Here is a 26,295-nt window from a genome sequence, read left to right as displayed (position 1 = left end):
TATAGATAGGCCCACAAACAACACTGAAAGCAAAACTGTGCATTGACATGAATCACGCTTCTGGTCCATAAAGCAATTGACTTGGGCTGTACAGGGGAACCTGGGCCTAAGTTATTCAGGGCTTTGTATATTACAACCAGAACCTTGAACCTGGTGTGGTAGCAGACATGACTAATAACTAACTACTGTATTGCATGAGCTATACTGAGCTGCCACCAGAGGGGTTCCTGAACTGTTCCATAACTGTTCCCTATACAGACAGTGTTTCATTCGATTAGAAATAAAGCAATGCTGTATTGTACATATTGGGGAAGGGCTAGCAATTAGCAAAGCAAGCACATATATTTCATTGTCAGGTCTCAGCCTTATTTTTTTGCTTTTGCTTTTGTTTTATTATATATTTTGTATTTTCATTTTGTGTTTTTATGTTGTGTACCGCCCCGTGATCTTTGGATGAAGAGCGGTATGCATATTTAATAAATTATAATAAAAAGGTGCATGGTGGCAGTTTCAAAAGATACAATGGAAGGCAGGGAAAGAACACTGTGTTCATACGGCAGTCACAGCTTAATGCCTGTTGCGGAGGAAACTTCTGCAGTCTACGAACTGAAAAACTAAAAGGAGCTGCTTCTGGAAAAGATTTTGAGGCCCAAGTTCAGCCACCACTGACTCAAACTGAGCGCTGAAACTAACTGTTCTGTCACCACTGTATTGGATGTCCGTATTGCCGAGAACATCATTATATGTAAATTTCCCATGGCTAAACTCTGGGAATTGAAACAGCTCATCAAAAAAGGATGATTAAGTAGCATGGCTCTTGTGAGGAGCGCAAACAGGGGCACTCCTTCTGTGCTCATGTCCTTCTTGTGTGAACAGAATGCTGGAGCAGGTTTCTTCTTAGGTGTTTAAATTTAACTTTAAAAATGTAACAATAACAGTAACCAAAGGAGGTATTCTAGCTGTCAAAACTACAGTACTATATCTGGGGCATAGTCTGCAGTCATAGGTGTGCTGTAGACAGTACAAAGGCACATTAATGTCAGTCATGTCTAAACTGATCACTTTTTGGTTGGGGAGATTATCTTAAATATAGTATATTAATCCAGTCAAACCGCTGGAGAATCACAGCAGCTGCTGTGGCTACAGAGGCTGGCAGCTTGTAACTGCTGCTTCCTGTGTTGTTTTAGTGGTACAAAAGTGACCTCCCTGTACTGCAAGCCTGGGCAGTATGTATGGAGGTCCTGGGCTGTCTTCTTGGCCTCGCTGATATGGTCCAAAAGAAAGCAGACATGTTTGACATCAGCTTGGCTGCAGCTAGTTGCCAGAAGGAGGCGAACAAGGCACCATCCAACCTCCTTGGGGGCTCCATTCCGGATTTGTGTAGGGTTAACTCCTTAGCCTTTTCTTCTCCTGAAGATGTCCTGCAGGGCAGCGGGTGTGGATTTTCCCTCACGTTTACTCCCGAAGCCTTCCTCATGAATGAGCATGGCCACTATTACAGGAGTATAAAGAAATAACATGGAATAACATAACATAATATAAATAAGACCACGTGCAGTGCTTGCAGTGGAGGGAATCGATCCCAGGCCCAGATTTAGGTTCCATGAGGGCCTAAGCTACTGAAGGTGATGGGGCCCTTTATATGTCCAGCTGTTCTTTGTCAACAACAAATTGTCGCTGTTCTTTGTGTGGAATATATGCTATATGGTAATTTATGAACCAATTAGGTATCTAAAGTCATTTGCACATGTTGCCATGCAACAAGTCCATGCAGAATGTAGGCACCCTATATATAGAAATGAGCAAACCAGTGATATTTTAGGGAGCAGGCTAGCAGGCGGGGCCCGTTACTTGCATCATAGGAACATACACAACACAGAACACTGTTGCTGTATGTAGGTTTTATTTAATTTGTTTTTTATCTTAGATTTTGGAAATGTACATCCAGGGTTCTTTTTCTCCCCTTTAACTTTTTTGGGGGCACCCCCGAGAGAGGGGCCCTAAGCTATTGCTTGTTCAGCTTATCCGTAAATCCGACACAGATGGACTCCAACTGGCAAGAAGAGTTGCAGAGGGGGCTCTTGCAGGGCAGCCCTCCTTTCTGATCTAGGCAATCCGGAGGCAACAGCATCCCCACAGCGGAGGGCTGCCCTGCCTCTCCGAGGGAGGGAAAACCCTGCAGGTAACTGAAGGAAGGCGGGACACCCGAACAAAAGGCTGCTAGTTTTACCGAAAGAGAACAGCATGTTCCTATGCTCTTGTGGCAAACGCAGCTTGTTATGTTTGTTCGGAAGTCTGCTTGGGGAGACTCGCATAAAGTAAATTATGAAAGAAGACTTTGGGGGGGGGGGAGAGAGAGAAGCGCGAGCCCTAGCCCGGAGGTGGCGGGCTCCTTTCTCCCTCCGCACGAGAGCCGGGAAGTTCCACACCAGCGCCAGCCGCCTGGGGAAGCGCCTCCTCGGGCTTAGCCTCCCCACCCACCCCCCGTCCGCCCCTCCCCGCCCCCCGCCCGGAGGCGGCGCGACCGGCAGCCTCGGCTTCCCGAAGCTGGACCAGCCTTGGCACATGGAAGGAGCGGCGCCCTGCCGGTGCCCGCTTGCAAGCGCTCGGCCGCTCGCCTTGTTTTCCCGCCTGGGGCTGGGCGCCCTCAGTAGCCCGCCCTGAGCAGCAGCCCGCATCCCGTGCGCCTCTCCGCCGCTTCCTTTGTGTGCGCGCGCGAGTGAGGGGAGCTGAGGCGGCGGCGGAGGAGGAGGAGGTGGAGCCGCTCTCTCGCTTGTCAAGAGTGAGGCGCTCCGGCGGAGGGAGGGAAGGGGGAAAGGCGAAGGCAGGGAGCTGGCGGGGCGGCTCCAGAGTCTCTCCTCTCCTCCTCCTCCTCTCCGGCGGAGAGAAAGGAACTGGACGCAGCGCGGGGCCCTTCGCCGGGCAGCCCGGGCGGCTTCTCCACCGCCTCGCGGAGGCTGAAAGGGGCGCGAGCGGAGCGGCGGCAGCAGCAGCACGTTGTTTGGCTGGGCGGCAAGGCGAGCCCCGGTGCCAGCAGCGGCAGCAGCAGCAGTAGCGGGTGCTGTTGCTGCTGCTGCTTTGCTCAGCGCGGCTCCGGCACTTTGCAATGGGTCGGGGGCGGCAGCCGGAGAGCAGCAGCAGCAGTAGCAGCACCTGGGCTAGTCACTAAGGAACCCAAGAGGAAGAGGATGGCCACCTCCAGCAACTCCAGTTTGTCGGGCTCCTCGGTTTCCTCCGGTAAGTTAAAAAGAAAAGAGAGAGATAATTAAATCCCCCCTTACGGCAGGATTTGCCTCCTGATTACCTCCCAGCCTTCCGGAATGCTGTTTATTTATGTTAGATGGACGGACCTGGCTGCGAGGAGGATCTCTTCGGCACCAAGTTATTTTCCTTTCCTTTCTTCCACTTTGCATGCAAAAGGGCAGGAGGAGTAACAGAAAAGAGCAGGTGAGGTGCGTGCTTTCCTGCATAGATGTGGGAAAGTGCAGCATCCTAAATCCATTTTTTGTGTCCGTCGATGGTTGTATCCCTGGTTTGCAAGAGGTTGCTGAACCCAACCTGACAGTTACGATTCGATCCGTAAATCGTTCGGGCGGGTGTGGGTGGGTGGAAGATGCCGGCGTTAAACCTCTGATACCTAACACATTCACACCCTGCTCAAGCAGGAAGATGAATAAAATCACGTTGGTGGTCCTATTCAGAGTAGACACCTTGAAATGAATGGACGTGACTGAAGCCCATTGATTTCAACTTCACTACTTGGAGTATGACTATTTTGAATAAAGCCATTCTCTCGTCATTGCTCGGAACACCAGCAGTTTCTAAAAATATCTGTGCTTGGCTGAGCAGTTCCTCCCAAGTGTGATTACACCTGTTCAGTTACCAAGTCCTATGGAGCAAGCAGTTGCAACCCACTTTTACATTCTTCTTCATTTTCTGACATAGGTGGATTAGTGTGTGTGATGGTAAGGCAGGGCTGAGCCAAACTCATAGGTGATGTGTGGCAATTTCTTGCTTACATTATTTGGGAGGTGAGCTAGTAGCAATCAACATGGAAAACAGTGCTTCTCAAATATGGAGGAAGGCAAGTCAAGCTGCATCAAGGTTCTTATTATTCCATTATTTACTGTAACTTCGGAGTTTCGTGAATAGATTTGAGAGTGATGTTATCAAACCAGACAGTTTGCAAATGCTTTCCCCCAAAACAAAAGGTGGGCAACCATTCCTATGCTTGTTTATTCAGTCCTACTGATTTCAATAGACTTATTCTCTACTAAGTGTACGTAGGATTGCAGCTGCACAATGCAATTCCTTACATGGAAAGTAGTCGCATTGCATCCATTGAGTGTGTGCATTGTAAGTGTGTTTAGGATTGGAGCCTAAGTTAAAGGTTTTCTATTTCTGCTGAATACGCCCACTGTAAATGTTCAGTAAAGAATTCTGTCACCTTCTTGAAAGCTTTTCTTTTCGTTAATAAAATTAGACACAAGTGTTTCCTTCATTAAAGCTGTAGTAGAAAACTTCAGTGTGTATGTTTATGAGGACAAGAATTGGAATGGTGTTTTTGGCAAGATGAAGCTGTAAGCAGTCATCACCTGAGAACAGCTTGCTTAAAAGCCCATTAGTCAGGTTCTCACTGAATGCTGTTTTGTGAAATTAAAAAACCTAGCACTCTAACATGTGATGAATCTTGCACATTAAAATTGTGAGATTCACGTGGGGAGAGGTAACACATTCTTGAATCAAGAGAAGCTCAAATTTCTGTGGTGAGTCCAAAATACATATTTTTAAAATGCCGAAGTTCACGTTTCACATGAACCAGAACTTCAGAACCTGCATCTTATACTGGAGGTCAGGACTTCAAAAGCTGAAAGCCGGTATCTAATTTTTGATATGTCTGAACCCAGATAAAGTAGATAGTTCGTATATGATTAAGTTTAGCAGTTATGCGCAATCTCCATTCTTTTCTCAATAGCTTTTTTAAAGAATAGAATAAACAGGACAGTCTTACACAGAGTTAGACCAATGGACACTCATGAGGTACAGTGGTACCTCGGGTTACATATGCTTCAGGTTACAGACGCTTCAAGTTACAGACTCTGCTAACCCAGAAATAGTACCTCGGATTAAGAACTTTGCTTCAGGATGAGAACAGAAATCGTGCTCCGGCAGCAGCGGGAGGCCCCATTAGCTAAAGTGGTGCTTCAGGTTAAGAACAGTTTCAGGTAAAGAATGGAGCTCTGGAACGAATTAAGTATTTAACCCGAGGTACCACTGTACTTCGGCATTTCCTATGTTGACTAAACCTGTGGTCCAGTTCATGCAGATAGTATACTCTTGCCACTAATCTACATTACTCAGAAGGCTTCCTTATGTGCCTATATATCAAAAGACAGATTAAGATAATTCACAGTAAAATGAGGGAAATGGGTAATGCTGTAGAACTGGAAAAAAAGAAGCGCTCAGGTCTCCTCCAGATGACCTATTTAGTCAGCATTCTTCCTGTTTTGCTCGAACAACGCTTACATGGTAGTTAGATTATGTCTGGTCTTTATTGAGCATTGCTTTCAGTTTGTTTAGGGTGCAGTTATTTGACAGTGAGCATGCATCCTGACTTGCTGGTGGGGCAAGAATGGGGGAAGTTGCACATCTCCATGTTCATCCATTCATCCCTCACTTTTCAGTGCAGTTTTCCATCACTTTCCTAACTGCAATAGTTCTTTTCTTTTTTTTAAAGTGGATTTGTTGCCCTAGGGTTACAGAGCACTATTTGCATATACCTACATTTCCGCTGAGTGCCTGCAGGATAGCAGAGCATGAGAGGCTTAATATCAGGGTTGTGGGTTCGAGCCCCATATTGGGCAGAAAGATTTCTGCAATCTAGGCAGTTGGACTAGATGACCCTGGTGGTCCCTTCCAACTCTCCTATTCAATGATTCTATGCATGTAAATCACCACAAAAGAGTAGCCATCTGGAGGCATACTGAGTACCATACATATTCAGCTTGGAAGCTGGAAGAGGTGGGGCAGCATGGGATAAGATGAGTTGAGAGGAATCAAATCTTTGGGGGGGGGGGAATCTTGGCATCTTTATGATGTTTAAATTAAAATGCTCTTATGGTTTATATAGTACCATAGGGCTCAAGGACTGGTGTAATTATATCATGCTCTGGCATATGAAGGATTAACTAAGTGTTCAAGAGCTTAATGTCACAAGACATTCTTATTCCCATTTGTAAATATTTTAAATATTCCCCCTGCATTTCTGCTCTTAAATGCAACGCATTTGTATTCCTCGCTATGCCTCAGTTTTAAGCTCTGTGTTGTTTCATGTCTGATGGGGTGTTATTCCTCATTTTAGAGTGTATCTTTACTCAAACAGAAGTACGTCCAATAAAAGATGTAACCACCATATCTGTTTCATATACTTTTCAGTAAAAATGTCAGTATTTTTTCCCTTAAGTGATGTTTCCAGTATATGTGGGTCCAGCGTATTTGACTTCATGCAGCTGCATTTTGGCTGTCTGTGGTTTTTATTTCTCAGAACTCAGCAAGTTTCTGAGCATTTTCTAATAGCATCTAACTACATAGTCCAGTTTTTAAAAATGAACAGCCAGAGCATAGTTGGGTTTAAGAAGAATAATTTTGCAGATTATATATAATTATTTCTTCTCATTTGACTTTCCATCTTAAGACGTTCTGCTTCTTGCAAAGGACACATTTTCTATGAACTAAGTACAGAATCAATATAAAATACGACTGTTACTGTTCTTACTCCTGCTTTGATAGATGGGGGTCATTCATGCGCCATTCAAGGAGCGTTGATTTAAAAAGCAGTAGGAGAACTAGGGTGAAATATTGGCACACCAACTCCCCCCAAAAGCTGCAAACTGTGCCTCAAAGACCAAGCCATATATTTATAATTGAAATAAAATGAAACAATATAGTGGATTCTTTTTGGTTCGGAATAATTAGATACGCTTTCTGAATGGTAGGTAAAAAGCAGGCTGCACCTACTAAAGTGTATGGTAGGTGAAAAGCAGAGTACTCAGGGCAGCAGACCAGACAGAATAGCATTCATGCAGATTCTCTTTGACTTGGTGCTGGCAATCGAATGCAGATTGGGCAATTGAAATTGATGTGGAGTTTTTGTGCAACAAACCTGCTTCTCAGAATTACTGGACTATTTGCGATAGGGAATGTGATGGGAAAATGTACACTAAAGTGTGGAATAACGGTCGCATCGTGTGACCTTGTCTAACCTCACTGCAAACAAATCGGGATGAACGTTCAATAGGTTGTCTGGACGTGACCCTCTTGCTGAAATGAGCAACCAAGACTGGCCTGGAAGCTTTTAGAAATATTAGGCAACTGCTCAATCTTCCCTAAAGAGATCAGCTGGCACAACTGGTCTCTGAAATGCCCCAGTTTCTTCACATACCTATTTCACATTCCTCAGGATATCAGTTCAACACTTGCTGTGGGCTTGATCCTGACAAGCTTGGGTAGTTTTGCCCTTTGGGTGCTTGCCAGAGCACAAGTACAACTAGTCCTAGGCAAAAAGTGGCAAATTACAAGGCAGGATTCTTTAATTCTGAGCGTGCTTAATTAAAAACTTGTTTGGAATGTATAAGACATAATAGACACAAAGGTAATCTACACCTGCATACGTTTATTACCTACTCTTATAATTCCAAATGCCATTTTAATCACACCTAAACACTTTCCAAATTATTCTTGAGAGGGAGGAATCCGCTCAGCGATGGAGGCATCTACGCTGTCACCTATCTATCAGTTATCATTTTGATTCTCCTTTTTGTAATTCCAAAAGGCATGAAATTATTCTGTCTTCCACTTGATGTATTTATAGCTAGCATGCATTGCATAGATGAAAGGCCTGAGCAATCAGGTGAAAAATTGTGCGCTACTAGATATGGTTTGGGTTAGGAATTTTTTCTCTGGTAGCTGTGCTAGAAGCGGTTCAGCATTTTGCCTGATCCTGTGACCTGCTGCACAGGAACAGTGGCTTGTGCCGATGTTCTAGCTGCAGTGTAAAGGCACAACCCCGGCCCCTTTCACTGACGGTAGGAACATATCCCATATCTTCCCACTTGCCCAATGCTAAAGTCGGGGTGCTCGCCTTTCGGGACTGTGCTCCCGCGTGAGTCATGTGACTTGCACGAGAGTACAGCCCCCAAAATGGGCTGTTCCACTTAAATCGGGACAGTTGGGGGGGTATGATCCATGTAGAGAAAAATTGTTTTTTAAAAAAAGTTTCATTTTAAGGTATAAATCTAGAAAGATACACACATACTAACATGCATTTCTTGGCACTAATAACTTTTGTGATAGATTGGCAAGACTAAGGACATTTTTCATGGCATGTGATATGAGCTGGGAATCAGCATGTTTTTACATGAGCAGAATGTGTCCTTTTATTTAAAATGCATCTCTGGGTTATTTGTGGGGCATAGGAATTCGTTCATCCCCCCCCCCCAATATAGTCCAGCCCCCCACAAAGTCTGAGGGACAGTGGACCGGCCCCCTGCTGAAAAAGTTTGCTGACCCCTTAGCACATGCCATGAGTTTTCAGCTAAACTATGATGACTAGAGTGAAAGACCAGGCTCAAGCGAAGCTCTATTACACCTGAACTTTTAAGGATTTAGTTGGGACATTACATGCATGTTTAAGAACAATGATGTTTTGGTGCCGTGTGATATCTCTAGAGCCATCTGTATGCTCCAGGTCCCCAGAAACCCTCATCTGTATGAGAAGGTTAAACGGGTCTTCCCATTTTAGATAAGCTAATATACAAGCTGTGCATGAAATTAGCATGTGAAAATAAAGGAATACAAGTATTATCTGAACTGTACCTGGTATATAGGTCTTTCCCCTGTTATGAGGTGCTGCTGCTGGTGCTGGTGGTGGGAGGCCAGATTTGAAATTGTGCTTAAGGTCTGCCTGTGGCAATGTGAAGGGTGAGACCCCTGGAAGGGTGGCCACAGTTATGAACCACTGTTTGTTACAACCTGTTGTCAGGATCCCCAGTGGTGAGCTGGGATTAATTACTGAGAAAGTACCTGCCCTCTTACAGGGTAGTATACCAGGAAGTTCCCTTAAGTCTCTAACAGCAGTATACATGCACTTATCTTATTCTTAATAAAACTTTATATTCTGCAAATCTTCTTGAAGTTAAGAATCTACAGATCTTCTTGACGTTAGGATGTCACAAACTATGCAGGTAGAGTTCCTATTCTAATAATTCTTGCGCTTTCTGAAGCAAATAGGCTTGGGCAGGCTTCCTCAACCTCAGCCCTCCAGATGTTTTTGGCCTACAACTCCCATGATCCCTAGCTAGCAGGACCAATGGTCAGGGATGATGGGGGTTGTAGTCTCAAAACATCTGGAGGGCCTAGGTTGAGGAAACCTGGGCTTGGGCAAACCCACTATGCTGATTAGGAAGTAATACCAATCTAGTAAGTGCCCTTGAGAGGCTGGCTTGTGCCTTTGGGCAATAGAAGTCTCAGTTGGCTAATGTGCTTAAGAGAAGGAACAATATATCAATGGCAGAAGTTGTAGTTTGGGTGCAGAAGGCCCCAGATTCAGTTGCTGTTATTTCCAGTTCGAAGAAACAGGTAGAATGCGATTTGGAAAGCCTGCTGTTAGAAATTGTGGAGAACCACTGGCAGAGTAGGCTAGATCAGGATTCCCCAACCAGATGTTTTGGACTCTAACTTGCATCGTCTCTGACCATTGGCAGGGCTAGCTGGGGCTGATGGGACTTGGAGTCCAACATCAGCTGCAGAGCACTAAGCTGGAGAAGGCTGGCAAATGTGCAGGTTGGTTTTCAGCAGGATTTCCTGGCTGACTCCTTGCCGAGTACCAAATGGGTCATTCCTAATTCAAAAGTTCTTCATCTGTTCCCCTCTTGGGCTGTTACGGAGAGCTTCTACACAGTTTTGAATTCAGCTGGGAGGTAGCAGTGGAAATATGGGAAATTCCTTGGGCAAAATAAAAGAATACTCTGTTTACATAATACATAGAAACTAAGGGTTTCTGGAAGTCAAATTGGCTTTTCCAAGAAAAACGTGATTGAATAGTTCTTTCCCCAAAACTACTTTGCCTTCTGCGGTGGGTGCCAAATCCTAGTGGTTACTTGGCTTTTCTTTTTAGAAATCCTTCTATGTTACATAAAATGAAACAACTTGTAAGAACAAATACTATCCTTGATTTTAGCCAAAAGACCGATGAAGTAATGAAACGAGGCAACTTAAAACACAGGTCAGATATTGTGATAGATCTACATATGTGTGGCTCAGGAAAATGTATTTGTAGGGCAAAGGAATTCATTATTATTTTTCAAAATATAGTCCGGCCCCCTACAAGGTCTCAGGAACAGTGGACCGGCCCCCTGATGAAAAAGTTTGCTGACCCCTGGCTCCTTATATCCATTTCCAGAGATTTCTGAAAAAACATTTCAATTCACAATGTTAGAAAAAAGCTTCAAGATAAGAGAAATACAAGTTCAGCCTGCAGAGGTGAAAAGTGGTTTTGGAATTGTCTTATAGAGAAAACGTGGAATTCCTCTACCCACAATATAATTGCTTTTTCAAAAATTTATTCCCTTCAAGTACATCTACACCGTGTATTCTGCTGAAAAAAACTGTAGCAAACAAACCATACCAAAGAATACCTATAATTCTTTAAAATCACATCAGTCATCATTTTAAAACCTAATGAAACAACGGCAGCATAACAGAGAAAAGGTGATTGCGCTGAGATGGACGTTTTCATTGGTGCTTCATTTACCGACAAACAAACACATATATGCATGATCTGGCCGTAGTATAAAACTATCTTAACACTGTAGTTCTCTGCATGCAGAATCTGTAGGTACCACACGTGTGATGGGGCTTTCAAGCACATGCAGCTAGCCCCACTCACAAGATGGCAATATAGAGGGGCCTACGTAGGGACGCGGGTGGCGCTGTGGGTTAAACCACAGAGCCTAGGACTTGCCGATCAGAAGGTCGTGGTTCGAATCCCCGCAACGGCGTGAGCTCCCGTTGCTCGGTCCCTGCTCATGCCAACCTAGCAGTTCGAAAGCACCCCAAAAAGTGCAAGTAGATAAATAGGTACCACTCCAGCGGGAAGGTAAATGGCGTTTCCGTGTGCTGCTCTGGTTCGCCAGAAGCGGCTTAGTCATGCTGGCCACATGACCCGGAAGCTGTATGCTGGCTCCCTCGGCCAATAAAGCGAGATGAGCGCCGCAACCCCAGAGTTGGCCACAACTGGACCTAATGGTCAGGGGTCCCTTTACCTTTACCTTTATATACAGGCAGATGTGCACACATAGGGCTCCCTCCATGGGGACAGGAACCCTGTGAAGGGTTTGTGTGTAGGACCATTCCAGACTAGGCAACTTGGCAGGCTAGCAAGAAGAAGGGTTTTTTCTTTGTCAGTGGTACCTCGGTTTAAGAACAGTCCAGTTTAAGAACAATTTGGTTTACAAACTTCGCAAAACCGGAAATAGTGTCCCAGTTTGAGAACTTTACCTAGGTTTAAGAACGGAATCCGAACGGTGGAAGGGCATCGGCAGCGGGAGGCCTCATTAGGAAAAGCACGCCTCGGTTTAAGAACGGTTTCGGTTTAAGAACGGGCTTCCGGAACAGATTAAGTTCATAAACCGAGGTACCGCTGTATAACAATAGTGCTGTTCCACAGAGCTCCACTTCTCTGCACCATTAGGGTCGCTGTTCAAAGGAAAGAAGAACAGGGAGTTTTAAACTAGAACACTGGCACAATTGCCTAGAATCTTCCAGGCCTGGAAAACCTCCCAGATTTGCTGAGGGCAACTTGTTACTCAGGAAAGTCAATTCTCCCTCTGCATGCTTCCCAAATTGCTCTCATTTCAAATTGTTTTGCAAGCTGTATATATGAATCCACAGATATGGTATATACCAGGGGTGGCCAACTCCCAAGAGACTGTGATCTACCCACAGAGTTAAAAACTGGCAGCGATCTATCCCCTTTTTGGGGGGTGCAGGGCAAAAGTGTTCAGCATTTTTTAGGAGAGCCAGAGTTATTGAGCCAGTTATCTACCAGTGATCTACCACAGACGTCCAGTGATCTACCAGTAGATCACAATCTACCTGTTGGACATGCCTGGTACAGTATGGATTTCCTTGGAACCTTACCAACTTGGGGATTTGGTGCATTTTCTTTAGTGACATGATGCCTAGTTATTCCATGGTAATTTGGGGGTCTGCTTTTTTGTGCTTTTAGTTCCCAATATTGCAGTTTGAAAGCTAATTCCTTAATACCATCAAAGCTTATTAGGAACAAAGACTATGTAAATATTATGTATTCGTATAAGTAAATTAATCTTAATTAAATTAAATCCACTCAAGCACTGTTGTTTGCTGAGCAGCCAAATGAAACTAGCTGTTTAGACAAATGTAACAAATTTCCCCACAAAGGTTCCAGCTGCAGTCACCAGTAGCCAAGGACATAACGTCTAAACTCTAAGTAGGACTCTGAAAAGTTTCGTGTTTAAATGGTAAAATCCATTGGGGGGTTGTTAATGCACAAGATACAGTATAGCAATAATTACTTTACAAGCACAATCTTTCACAAAACCACAGGCTTGGAGAAAGGTGGGGGGGGGGGGAGACAGTCTGTTAAGTGGAAACATACAAATAACCCAGAGATGCATTTTAAATAAAAGGACACATTCTACTCATGTAAAAACACCAGGCAGGCCCCACAAATAACCTAGAGATGCATTTTAAATAAAAGCACACATTCTACTCATGTAAAAACACGTTGATTCCCGGACTGTCTGCAGGCCGGATTTAGAAGGCAATTGGGTCAGATCCGGCCCCCAAGCCTTAGTTTGCCTACCCATGAACCAACCTATATAGGAGTAGCAAAAATGCTTGCCTTTATTTGTTATTACTTGTCAAGATAGGATAGTGCTTTTTAATTACAGTACTGACAATTTGGTTTCTATATAAATTTCATAGCTTCATTATCTTGCTACCTTAATTTTTTTTTATCTATTTCACACTTTGATCTTCAATATTTCTCATTCTTTAGTTTAACTAGGCTTTGTGGTATATCACCCTAAGCACTGGTTTGTTAATGTAGTTACCCAGTTAACAGTAAACATTCGTTACTTCTAAATGAGTATAACTGGGATCCTTGAATCAGTCCAGTTGGATTCCTTAACTCTACTAATCCACGTATATATTTTTTTAATTCTAGAACTCAGCCACTGAGAAACAGCGTGAGAAGTGGAAAGTACAACTCACTTTAATAAATGTCAGCTTAACAAAGGAAATCACTTTTCAAAGATATGTTGGTTTTATTTAATGCCACAATAAGGAGAGCGCAACATATAATATTTTGGAGTGTATTTTCAGAGTAAATAGGTTGCCAAGCAATCATATCAAATGGTGTTAGGGTTCAGTAGCAATTGAATGTGTGTGACGTTGGAGGGGGGAAGGTCATGTGTCTAAAATGCATGGTGTCAGTATTTTACAGGAGATTGTTTGTATGCTGAGAGACCTTCTTGACCTGATGCTGTCAGAACTTGGAGAACAAACACTGGGCCAGTATATAAGATAACACCGTCCTTTAATAAGGCATCCTTTTTATTTTCATTTCAGCTGTTTTACCATATGAAATACGCTGTGCTGCTAGGACAAGATGGCAGCTCTTAAATTGAAATTGTTTTCTTTCTGTGGTGGTTATAATAAATAAATAAATGCTATTTCTACTTTACATTTCTCAAGGCATTTGCATATATGCAAAAAAGTGGTGGGAGTCAGGTCCCCTCTGGTTTTAAGGTGGCAAGGTGAAAAGGAGGACAGAATTGCTACACTTTTAATACTTTGGAAGAAGAGAGAATTTCAGACAGTGTTGCTTGTTATGTGAGCTACACCTGCTGGATTTTTCTTTCTTTCTACACAGCTGTTAAAAGTACAGGAGATCTGACCTCTTTTTTATCAGGCATTCAAGCTGGAATTGTCCCAGGTGAGGAGCATGTGGCAGTCAAGATTTATTTATCTCAAGTTGTATTTTTTCTAAATAAGTTCCCTAGTTTTATACTGTAGTGTAGGAACACAGTTCTCAACCTTCACTACAATGGGCATTGCTTTCAGGTGGTTATGGTTGTATCAGTGGCTGCTACATGTGTTACTCATTGTACTGAACACAAATTTTAATAGGTCCTCAGGGACAGGTGGGTGATTTTCAGTGCAATTTACTTCCAGATTAGTGTATTCAGACTGTTTTTCTTCTGTGATACGTGAGAAAGCATCTATATTAGTACCTACTGGTTATTCAGACATTTGGTGGTGTGAGGCTCTCCTAAATTCTTAGATTGCTTGTTGTATTTGATTCATACCAGATACTTCCTTTCAACTGAAAATGTAGAACAATAGCTCTTGTCTTTGTATGGGTCCCTTTTAGCTTATTTTGTGAATATGGAGTGCTGGCCCTGCTGTAATTGAAGCAGTTTGTAACCAATTAAGCATCAAAACATGCGGGCTTGAAAGTAGTTTTTGTTACGACACTTCATAAATATAATTACTGTTATGACTTTCTGTCCCGTACAATATCTCTCTTCATTGTGTACACTGTATGAGCTGGGCTTTTAAAGCAAAGCCTAGAACAGACTCATTTGTTTAAGATCCCATGGGAAAATCAGGTACCGGGTGTGCCTCAGATCTACTGTTGCTTGTGCCAGTGAAAGAGGCAGATTATGTTCCCAGAAAGTAGCATAAGAAACATGGTTAGTATTCTGTATTTTGAGCCTTCCTGACAACTTTAACCAAATTTGAAAAAAATAAGATATCTGATTCACACTGTAGCTACTAAGCAAAGCTTCACTTGGTCAGTTTTGGAGATGCTTGCTTTGTGGTAGTCTTACACAAGTGGGCACCTGTTAGCCACTTCTGAGGAAATGTGGAATGAGTTTGCCCAGGGCCAGTTGAGTAGCTGTTGTTTACAAAGGAACAAGCCATTGTTGATAATCCACACCTCAAGACAGCACTTGGTGTTCAGCAAGAGACTAGCTTCTTAGAGCTGATAAGGCAGATTTTTGCGATGTGTGGCTACTATTTTGCAGCTTCTCCATAGCAAGATCCATATGGAGCCGGAGCTTATAAAAGGATCCAACATGCGACTGGGTTAACAAACCTTTCGCTTTTGGAAAGGATCTTGTTAAATCTAAAACATTGCTTAAAATGCATTTGCATTCTCATAGATGTTTGCTTCGAAGGCACATCATCTGTGGAAATCTGCAGCCGAATCCAAGAGATATGGAGACTAGCTGTGGAGAGATAGAGAAGTTATTTTAATATACTTGGACTTATGCTTGGTTATTTTTATATAACATTGACCAAGGAACAGGTCTCCATATTAATACCAGTTCCCCATTACTTGAATTACATAATATGGTGTAATTTGCTCCACTTTTGTTGGTAATAATGTGCCTGATCTTAACTGTATTGAGCTCATTACATTTTCAAGATGTTGTATTTGCCAATCTATACAATTCTTTGTTCTGCTGATGGTGAATTTAAACTACAGAGACCCTAATTGATTTGCTTGCTTTTCTGCTGCTCGTAAGCCATATGTATCCCAAGTGTTTTTGGCTCCCACTTTTGTGGTCAATGCCTTAGTTCAAGTTGCTTTCTCTAATTTAAGTGGTATTTGTTGCCTGAGTTAAGAGCATCAATACTGACTTGGGACCCCCCCCCAAAAAAAAAAAATTGGTGGTTAGTTTCTTTAGTTATGACATGTGCAGCATTTTAGAAAGTCATATCTGGATTCTTTTATTTTATTTCTAAGGAGCATCAGTAGTTGCCAGTGATGTGCCGCTGCTCTCGTGACACTGGCATCATTGCGATTTACCTGGACAGAGGTGGGAAAGAGCAGAGTGGCAGCAAGATTAGACCTGTGCAGATGTACTGCTAGGAGCACAGAGCTGTCTCCACTGGTACGGACATGTAGCCCCAAAATTGCTGCTGCTCTACGCCACCCCAGGCTCATCCAGGTAAACTCACGTTGGGTAGGTGCCTCTGTGGTTGTGCCCCACCACGCTGACTGCTATTGAGGAACAGCCATGATTGCACATTCATGTTACATGCACCTGTTAACTCAGAGTGACATTTGAAGCATCTGTTGAAGTGGACTGTGGTTCATGAAAGCGAAAGGCCATAATAAATCAATTAGGTATCACAAGACCGGTGGTATTTTTTGCTACAGCAGAGTCATGCTCTTACCCTTCTGGAAATGGTTACAACTCTGGTGTGATTCCTTTAATGTAATCATACTAGTGTCATACCTCATGTTATGTTAGGTTCATGTTGCATCTTTTCGGCTTGCGAATGCGGCAAACCCGGAAGTGTATACTTCCGGCTTTTGCCGTGTGCACAGAAGTGTTCTGCGCACTTTGCGCATGCGCAGAAGCATTCTGCGTGCTTCACGCATGTGCAGAAGCGCTCTATCGCGCTGCGTGTGTGCGCAGAAGCAGCACTCTAGTTACGGACTTTTCGGGGTGCGAATGGCACCCCGGATTGGATCAAGTCCGTTACTAGAGGTACCACTGTACATCCTCAAAATATTTTGAAGATAGCAGATTTTAGGTTTTAGTCTTGATGGTTCATTCGTGTTTGTGGTATCAGTGATTGTGTTCCTATCCTTTCTTCGGGCTCTGAGTTGTTTTAAATTTACATTTATACCGACCCATTTTCACTGAAGAGCTGCTTGCTGAAACTTCAAAGCATGCAGATCTTTAGCAATTCAATCTGGAACAACATCTAGCATCATCTCATAGGGCATAGGCTGTCCTTCTGATGGGCATTCTAATACTTGTTCCTTGCTTGTTATATGCTTTTAAAATGCTGTAGCTGATTCTGTTGATTTATGATTGTGCCATGTGGGGTAATAGCTACTAAGATAATCACTTTGGCACACTTTTCTTCCAAGAAAAGCAAAGTGTGGTACTCATAAAAGATTATTGCTAATGGTCAGTGACACCTGGAGATATATTATCTATATTATTTGACAGAGCCGGCCCAGCCGTTAGGCAACATTATGTTATTCCACACCATTCCTTTCAATGCAAAGTCAATTAATTTCAATAATCAATTGTGTATTGTTTGTGGACTCCAAGCAGCACTGAAACTGAATGCTGATTGTGTTTGCTGGATTGATTTCTGTTCTGGACATGGGATGAATAAGCAAAGATTGGCAATTTCTGCTCCCATTTCCATTTTTGTCAGAATTCTCTGACATTGCTAAGTTCCAGAGGAAGAATCACAAGTACGTACATCTCCATTTTACTAGATCTGAACAACTTTATAAAATGTACGAACTGGCTCTTTGGCTGTTTACTCAACATTTTAAATAGTAGTGCAGTTTCCTTTTAAAAATTCCTAATTAAATGATAACAATTCTATCCTTAGCCATCAGATATACACTTGTTCTTTTATGGCCATAAGAACATGCGATTTTAATCCATCTTTCGTACTGGTTTGGCTGCTTCATACACAATCTGCTTTATCCTGTCGCTTGTACACACATGGCAGGTGCAGTTTCATTCTTCACCATTGCCAGAGCATTTGTTGCTTTCAGAGTCTGTTCCTGAAAATAGCATTACTTATCTTGAATCTGTTTTTCAATTATTGGCCATGTTCTGATTTCAAATTCTTTTTCTCAGGCTTTATACGGTACTTCATATGTAAATAAAAGTCTATTCTTGCTGCCTACTTTTTCTTCTTCTGTTATCACTGTCAGTTGCAGACAATTAAGTTGAACAATGGGAGTTTTTTGTGTTTTTTTGTAGGCATGGTTTTAATCCTACTCTGTATTCTGTGTAGGATTCACAGCTCTTCTAATAAAAACATCACCCTAATTATTGCGTAAAACTTTGTTGTAATTCAGCTTCATTGCTATGTTAGTGGGGAATATATTCTAAGATTTCCTTAATTGTTTTTGTAGCCAGGCTTGGTCTCATGGTTTTTTGTTGTTTTTTCCAAGTTCTGCATTCTTTTTTTTTGTCTGTGTCAAAGGAAGCTTCTGTCTTCTGTCTTGGGATCCAGTCATGATTGCAAGGGTAAGAGGAAGAAATTTGTTGTAGCATTTGCTGTAAGAGAAGGCTGGATGTACTGGAAAATCAGAAAGATTTAAAGCAGACACACAATTAATGGATTTAAGGCTGGCCATATAGGGTTGAAAAGAGACAGAGATTGCAAAATATGTAACCTGAAATGAATCCAAATCTATCTTAGCTTTGATTCATTCCTGAATATGTGTCAAGTTGCCTTCTTCTTCGCCAGTCTCTTGCTATAACAACATTTTAGCCATGCTACTCCCTGACCCCCACGAAGGACAGGAGGAATAAAGGGGTGAACCTTTAATTTTAGCAGCACCTTGCTGCCTGTGAGGTGCTTTGAAGTCCCGACGATGGATTTAAAAGAGGATTAGATAGATACATGAAGGTTAAGGCTGTCAGTGGCTACTACCCATGATGGAAGCTATGATCTGCCTCCAGGCATAGTATGCTTATGAACACCAGTTGCTGGAAAATGCAGAAGGGGAGAGTTTCCACAGGCAACTGGTTGGCCTCTGTGCAAACAGGATACTGGATTAGATGGGCCATTGGTCGAATCCAGCAGATTTTCCTTATGTTTATGCTCTTCTATGCATGCACCCTTTTCTGAGAGGCAGTATGTTTCCTTCGCTAGAACAGCCATCGTGGCTAAACAGCCATAGACACTAACCTTCCGTATATTGTGGATGCCAAAAAATAATAATTAACCCAGTGACATTTCGAAGCCCCATATCCATTTGTTCAGTCATATTTAAAAATATGTCATAGGAGATGAGAACCATTTAGGAATAAACACTTTATAACAGTACAAGGTTTTTCACGTGTAGCTGGATGTCAGTAATGCCTGGGAGGTGATTCAGAATAGTACTGCCAAATAGTCATTAGAGGAACAATAATTAGCAGTAGGTTACATTAATGACTGAATGTATGGAATTAGGGATGCATTTCTAATAAAAGCAATGTGGTGGAAGTTTTTTTCGAAATTATATTTTTTGCTGATGCTCTTATAAATGCAATATAAATACAGCACAACTGCTAAATTGCATGTTCGTGCGAGAATTTCGCACAAATTTTTACATGTTCTTAATTTTATTGTAAGAAAGTTCAGGCCCAAGGAGCTCCAACTATTTGGGAAGAGATGAGAAGATAGTAAAATTACTGTCATGGCGCCAGGAATAAAATCCTAAAATGAAGGTACATACCTGGGAAAGCGCAGATAATGGCAGTAGATCTATTTGCCTGAAAAAAAATAACACACGAAAGCTCATACCAATAACAAACTTAGTTGGTCTCTAAGGTGCTACTGGAAGGAATTTTTTTATTTTGTTTTGACTACGGCAGACCAGCATGGCTACCTACCTGTAAATAGCGCTAAGTTGCCACTTTACTTTACTTCTACAATGGTATTTGCATTTGGTAGAAATACACTAATTTCCAGTGGGGGTTTTTTTTTCTACATCAAGCACAACGTGAATAACAGGTCTTCATCCTTAAATACCAATGTACAGTAAGGTTACTAGATTTTTTCCAATGAATCTGGAGACACCACAAATAAATAAATAAATAAATAAGAAAGAAATACACATTTGGGACGTTGATGCTGCAGCAATGGCGGTGGCAGAGGGGCGGCCACCACCTTGACCTCAACGGCCACGTTTTCCCTTCCTCTGGGGCTTCTATCTCCTTTCTCCATGAGCCCCTGAGTTGTTGGTTCTTCGGTGGTAGGGGTGGCGGAGCGGTGCGCGATGAGTCAGGCATGGAAGGAGGGCCGAGAGCAGTGGTGGTGAGGCTTGGGCAGTTGCCTTTCAGAGCAGCCCCAACCCAACTCCTACTTGCATGCAAGCAGGAGGGGGCAGGGAGATGCCTCCCTTCCCATCAGAGCAGCCCCAATCCCATTCCTACTTGCGTGCAAGCAGGAGGGGCGGGGATCCCTCAACTGGGAAGGGAGGCTTCCTGTTGCTTAACTGAGAGATCCCTGCCCCCTCCTGCTTGCACGCAAGCTCTGAAAGGCAGCGTGAAGCCTCTCTTCACAGCTGAGAGATCCCCGCCCCGATCCTGCTTGCACGCAAGTAGAAGTTGGGAGGCTGCTCCAATAGGCAGCATGAAGCCTCCCTTCACAGCTTAGTTGCTGGGGTCAGGGAAGGCGGAGGCAGCCCAGAAGCTGCATCTTAGAGCCCCTGCCCCACCATCATATGGGGACTTCCGAGCAGCTCCGGAAGCCAGCCAGAGCCAGCTGCTGGGGTTGCTGAGACTGCTTCTGCTGCATTTCCTGGGGACATTAGATGAAATCCGGGGATGGAATTTGTCCTGGGACTTATTCGCAAATCCGGGGACTGTCCCCGGGAAACAGGGACGTCTGGTAACCCTAATGTACAGGGAGTTGCACCCTCATTAAAGCACCCAAACATACGTGCACTAGTGTCTAAGGAAGCATGTCTGCATTTGCATTCTGTGAGTTTGCTGTTGCCCAGAGGCCCAGCCTCAAGCTCAGAGTCCAGGGCTGCTCCATCCTCCACAGATGTTGTCTCCTGAGCCTGACTCATCAGAGGAATTGATTGTCTCCACGCAACAATGGAGCAGGGAGTACACCAGGTCAAAGTCCACAGAAAGGGGAAGGAGTGTTAGACTTTCGACCAGGAGGTTGGTCTTTTAAGATCCCCAGTATTCAGCTTCGGGAATGCTGAACTGAAGAAACCCATAATGCTTTAGCTCACGGGTGTCAAACACAAGGCCCGCGGGCCGAATCCGGCCCGCCAGACCTCGTCATGTGGCCCGTGTAGTCTGGTCTATATATATATCTGTGAGGGAAGCTTGGGCTGCGGTGCGCGCGCAGGGCGCCTCGGGTCCCTTCTGCGCAGGGGCAGGCGCAGGCCTCCCCCTCCTCCAGCTACCTAGCTGAGACTTATTTGACACGGCGAGGGCGGGGTTGGATATGGGAGGCCGCTGCTGCTGCTCGCAACTTCTTTTCGGGCTCGCCGGGGTGAAATAAGTCCTGGCGGGAGTGCAGCGCGCCTGCGCGAGGTGGAACGCGGAGAAGGGCAGAGCCGGCTTCGCGTGCGTTGGAGAGAGGGAGACCGAGAGCGCGCTTGTGTTTCGGGAGCGCGCCCTGTGAATACTCGGGGCGGCGTGCTTTTGCTTTGCTTTTCTTTATTTATTTCTTTAGGCGCGTTTCCGCGCTGCCCAATGAACAGCATCCTCCGCCTCTGGGGATTCGTGATTCAAAAGCAAATTCGATACGCAAGTGCATGTTTTGTAAATAACGTCAGGCGCGGCTTCCGCAGGGTGTGCGTTGCAAAAATTTATATATGGGGGGAAAGCTGATAAGGAATTGGTTTATTTTTTAGGGTATTTACACATCATGCAATTTTTCCCTCAATGTTATTACAGGGTCCGGCCATCAGTTCCCACCCTCCTCAAAGGTTTAGGGTAGGTAGCAAAGGGGGGGAAATCCAAACAAATGCTCGATTAAAAATTGGGGAATGAGAAAAATTAAAACCTGCACATCTTGTGTAACTTAAACACCAAGCCAAGCAGGAAACAATTTTTATGTTCATATATGTATTCAAATGAAATCAAGGTGTAGTGTTCCATGAGCCAGAAGCTTTGCATTACTTAATCCAGCTGTTAAAGGTGTCATGGGCTTTGAAGACACTCGAACTCGAACCAGCCCTTTGAGGGTGACCAAACTGCTGATGCGGCCCCCGGTGAATTTGAGTTTGACACCCCTGCTTTAGCTCAACTCCAGCCTTTGTTGGATAAAGTTGCTCGCTCAGAGGCATCCATGTTGTTGTTGTTGTTGTTGCTGCTGCTGCCACCAACAGCTTGCCTTGACATCTTGCCACCATGGATGCCTGATGCAGATGGATCAGAACAGCTGAAAGAAATATGTGTTAGGTGATTATTGTGTAACATATAGAAGGTAAAAATCTTCCCTTTTCCTGCTTACCTTCCTCATCCCAAACAATAGGTGACAGAGATTGCAGGAAAAATGTATCTTCTTCAAGATGCTTCTCAATGCTTCTTTTAACCTCATTACCATTTAACACATAAAGGCTGCTCTGAGAATACAGAAACCTTTCATTTTGACACACCCTTAAAAACACACACACAATTACAGTAAACATTTTTACTCCACCTTCCACTATAAATCCTGCAAGGCAGTCTATTCATAATGGCTGTTGTGTCCTAATTGTGAAACAAAAGCAAGGTCTTGGAAGCTATAGGACACCTTATTGTGGATTTAGAGTAGTTGCTTTCCAGAGGAGTAGCCATATTAATTTGTTAATTAGTAATAGCAAAGAGTCATGTGGCATTTGAAAACTAATACATTTTATTACGGCAGAAGCTGCCGTGCACATTTATCCGATGCATGGATTCATGCGTCTGATGTTGTGTTCTGTAGCCCACAAAAGCGTATGAACTAGTTAAATGTGCCAGTCTTTAAGGTGTCACACAACCCTTTGTTTTAACAATAAATACATACTTTAGTGCAGGGGTAGGCAACCTAAGGCCCGTGGGCCAGATGCGGCCCAATCGCCTTCTCAATCTGGCCCGCCGAGGGTCCGGGAATCAGCGTGGTTTTTACATGAGTAGAATGTGTCCTTTTCTTTAAAATGCATCTCTGGGTTATTTGTGGGGCATAGGAATTCATTCATCCCCCCCCCCCCAAGAAATATAGTCCAGCCCACCACATGGTCTGAGAGACGGTGGACCGGCCCACGGCTGAAAAAGGTTGCTGACCCCTGCTTTAGTGACTCTTTCCATTTAAGATATACTTCATAGCCCCCATTATTTTGGCTGTTACTGGAGATACCAGTTTGTTGAATACGCTGGAAAGTTTTTGTAAGATGAGAATAAAGGAAACGGGGGCTGTTGTTCATAGCATTTATAAAGACACCTCCATTGGTACCAATTTTATTTGAGTGCCCTTTTATCTACGTTGCTGAAATTAAATTATATATCCATTACTAAAATTAGAGTGAAGACTCATTGGATTACAAGTGTTTCTCCCCCCCCCCCCCCCCGATCCTTGAATGAAGTACTTTCTTGAATAATTCTGTAATGGAATTAAGTGTCATGCATCTCATCTCCTGAAATGTTTTAATGAAAATGATAACTTTTGATGCTTAATGTTAAGTAATTACATAATTAAAGATGATGCACACCATGGGGATGAATGGAATATTTGGATGGCAACAGGATAAGGGCATATCATATTTTCCATATAATTCAAACATGTATGGAGCAATACTCCTTGATCCATAGCTTTTGACAAATAGATTATTCTGTTAGACCACAAATGGTCATGTTGTTCAGATGCCTGTTTTTCGTCTTCCGAAGCAACTACTCTATTCCCAACTGAAGAATGGAAGACGAAATACCAGTGGACAACAAAAGAGGTTTAAAGACACTCTCAAGGCAAATCTTAAAAAATGCAGTATAAGCCCAGATAATTGGGAAACACTGGCTTGTGAACACTCCAGTTGGAGAATAGCCTCTACCAAAGGCGTCATGGACTTTGAAGAAGCATGAATTGAGGATAAAAGGGGCTAAGAGAAAGGCACATTTGGCAAATCCTGACCATGATCAACTCCCACCCGGAAACCTATGTCCCCACTGTGGAAAGATATGTAGATCCAGAATTGGCCACCACAGTCACTTACGGACCCCTCATTAAGACAGTGTTCATGGAAGACAATCTTACTCAGCTTCGAGTGATCGCCAAAGAAGATGATTATTCCAGTATAGAACATAGATTTGCTGGGTCAGATATTTATGATAGGGACCTTGTTGCCTTAGTCTTTGAGCATTGTGCTAATGCAGGGATTGGGTGCACAGGAAAGTTGCCTGCAGCGCCTAAACTGTGGCTAATCTTAACAATGGTTTGTTGAAACAAGCCATGTTCTTAAACTATGGTTTAACATTGGCTTGTTTCAACAAACCATGGTTAAAATGAAAGCAATAATGACATGGTGAACAGTAGTTAAGCAGTAGTTAATCTAAAGTGCAAGCCAAAGCTTGCGAACTGCACTAGAGGACAATCTAAGGCTCTCCTTTTTTGTCTTGTAACACTAAACTATGCTTTAGAATTGCTTACAACTAGTAAGCTTTATCTTTTCACTGACTGAATCAACGGAGCTTGTTATTTCATGATGTTAGCAGTTTATTAATTAGGACCAATACTAGGTTCCAATTGATTAAGAACTGGTGCAGGAAAATGGTTTCACACCAGCTTTTAAAAAGTTGTTTGAATTGGCAGCTCAGTTGGTTAGGGCATGGCGTTGATAACACCAGGGTTGCAGGTTTGATCCCCGTAAGGGACAGCTGCCTATCCCATTGCAGGGGACTGGACTAGATGATCCTTAGGGTCCTTTCCAACTCTATGATTATATGAGTAACTAACAAAGCTGTAGTTAAAGTCTTTGAAAAACACTTCTTTTTTTTCAATTTACATACAGCAAACAACACTTCTTGCCTTTCAGATGTTCAAATTTGTCATACTCAGGAAAATAGCTTTCTTTAAAAATGTCATTACAGCTTCTGTGTTCCAGAATATATAAAAGTTATTTGGAAGAAATTGATTTGAATCCATTAAGAGCAATATGATTGTTCTGAATTTTCTGTAATAGGATCTGCAGTTTAGGTCTCTTTCACCGCATTTAAATGCAGTCTTCATCCCTTGATATTTCTGGGGAAAGTGTTTGACAGCTGAATCAGATATATCTGAATTATCAGTTTTCCTTTATTACCTTTTCCAGATGGAAACTTTCAAGGGTAGTTGAGCCCTGTCTGCTGCTTCTGTTAGAGTAAATGCTTTCAGGGAAATTGAAATAATTACCAATGTAGTAAACACATTAGTATTAGTATGTGGCAAGGACTGGTTTTCATAATTTAAGTATTCCTCCTTAACAAGAGATTAGAATATATTTGCCTATGGGACTAATGCATAGGAGAGAATGTACAAAGAAGCATATTGATGCTCCCAGCATTGGATTTCTTGCTTGCCACATATCCAAATTAGATTATTGGTGTGCCTCAGCAGAGGTTGAGGGCAGTGGGCATTGAAGGTGATATAATTTAACAGCACTAATAATAATGGTTGCTACTGCACCAGATTTTTAGTTGTTTTGGACCCAAGTACAGATGCAGGAGGGTATCCTAACTTTTTGGGTTGGCATTAGCCCTAGGAAATAATGTCTCAGCTAGCTGGGGATCATGGGAGTTGTAGGCCGAAAACATCTGGAGGGCCGAGGTTGAGGAAGCCTGTCATAGAATGTCAGTGGCATTAAAAGGACTATTCCAGAACTCCAGCTGTTCTTCATAAGCATATTAATGTACTATCATCTTCTCGTAATCACATGTAGTTGGAAGTTAAGTCTTCCTGACAGCAATGGGACTGATTTTCAAGTAAGTGTGCCTGGTTAAAGCCTGTGGGAGCAGTTAAGGGCTACTTTGGAGGCTGCTACATGGAGCAGCTTAATCTCTGTGCAGGGGGATAGTATATATTTTGTCATACATGAATAGCAGCAAGAATATTTTTTTGTGTCATGGGTACACAAATTTGACAAGTGATACCTGCAGCAACTCCTTCAAAAAACGCTCATGCATTTTACATGATACAACACACGTTTTTCCCTTCATGGAGATTAACTGCGTCAGGAAAAGCAAGCAAAAGCAGCCCTCAATTATCACTTACACTTTTGGCGATATTTGCTGTGATCTCCTAATTTTTCCCTAAATGCATTCAGGCAATATTCTAAGTAATTCCAGGCAGGCCTGGTGTGTGCAGAGGTAGGGAAAAGCTTCGTTGTCTTCCGAAATATATGTAGTTTTCCCTAGTTCGAATGTTGAACAGTATGACGCATATGTTCATATGGAGGACATTGAGGGGAAAGGAGTGTCATTTTTTCTCTCTGTGCTTTTGTAATTGCGCATATAAATCTAAGTTGCTGACTTGTAACAGCATGCATGCACCTCAAGAACAGGTACGGCTGCTTTTTATTGTAATCATGCTGCAACATCACCTCATTGGGCTCAGACAAACCAGACTATTCACATATGGTAATGGAACTGAAGTATATTTCACTTCATTTGTTTATACGAATTATTATTCTTGCAGCTTGTTTTCATGGCTAAAGCTCCCATCCCTGCTTCCCACCCTACACAGATG

The 26,295-nt window shown here is 43.0% G+C and overlaps 1 protein-coding gene across 1 annotated transcript in view; it reads left to right on the top strand.

The window, feature by feature from the left end:
- The first annotated feature begins 2,427 nt into the window (after positions 1-2,427).
- The window catches only part of CHN2 (chimerin 2), a 152,344-nt gene continuing 128,476 nt past the window's right edge, over positions 2,428-26,295 (top strand). Inside the window, exon 1 of the mRNA XM_083405067.1 lies at positions 2,428-3,237. Within this exon, the coding sequence (XP_083261193.1) occupies positions 3,189-3,237 (49 nt within the window). The 5' untranslated portion in view covers positions 2,428-3,188. The remainder of the gene's footprint in view (positions 3,238-26,295) is intronic.

This window comes from Podarcis tiliguerta (genome assembly GCF_965153285.1).
Source record: "Podarcis tiliguerta genome assembly, chromosome: 12".
In the NCBI taxonomy this organism is placed as follows: Eukaryota; Metazoa; Chordata; class Lepidosauria; order Squamata; family Lacertidae; genus Podarcis; species Podarcis tiliguerta.
The sequence above is the reverse complement of the archived record's forward strand: the minus strand, read 5'-3'. Positions and strand labels throughout refer to the sequence as shown.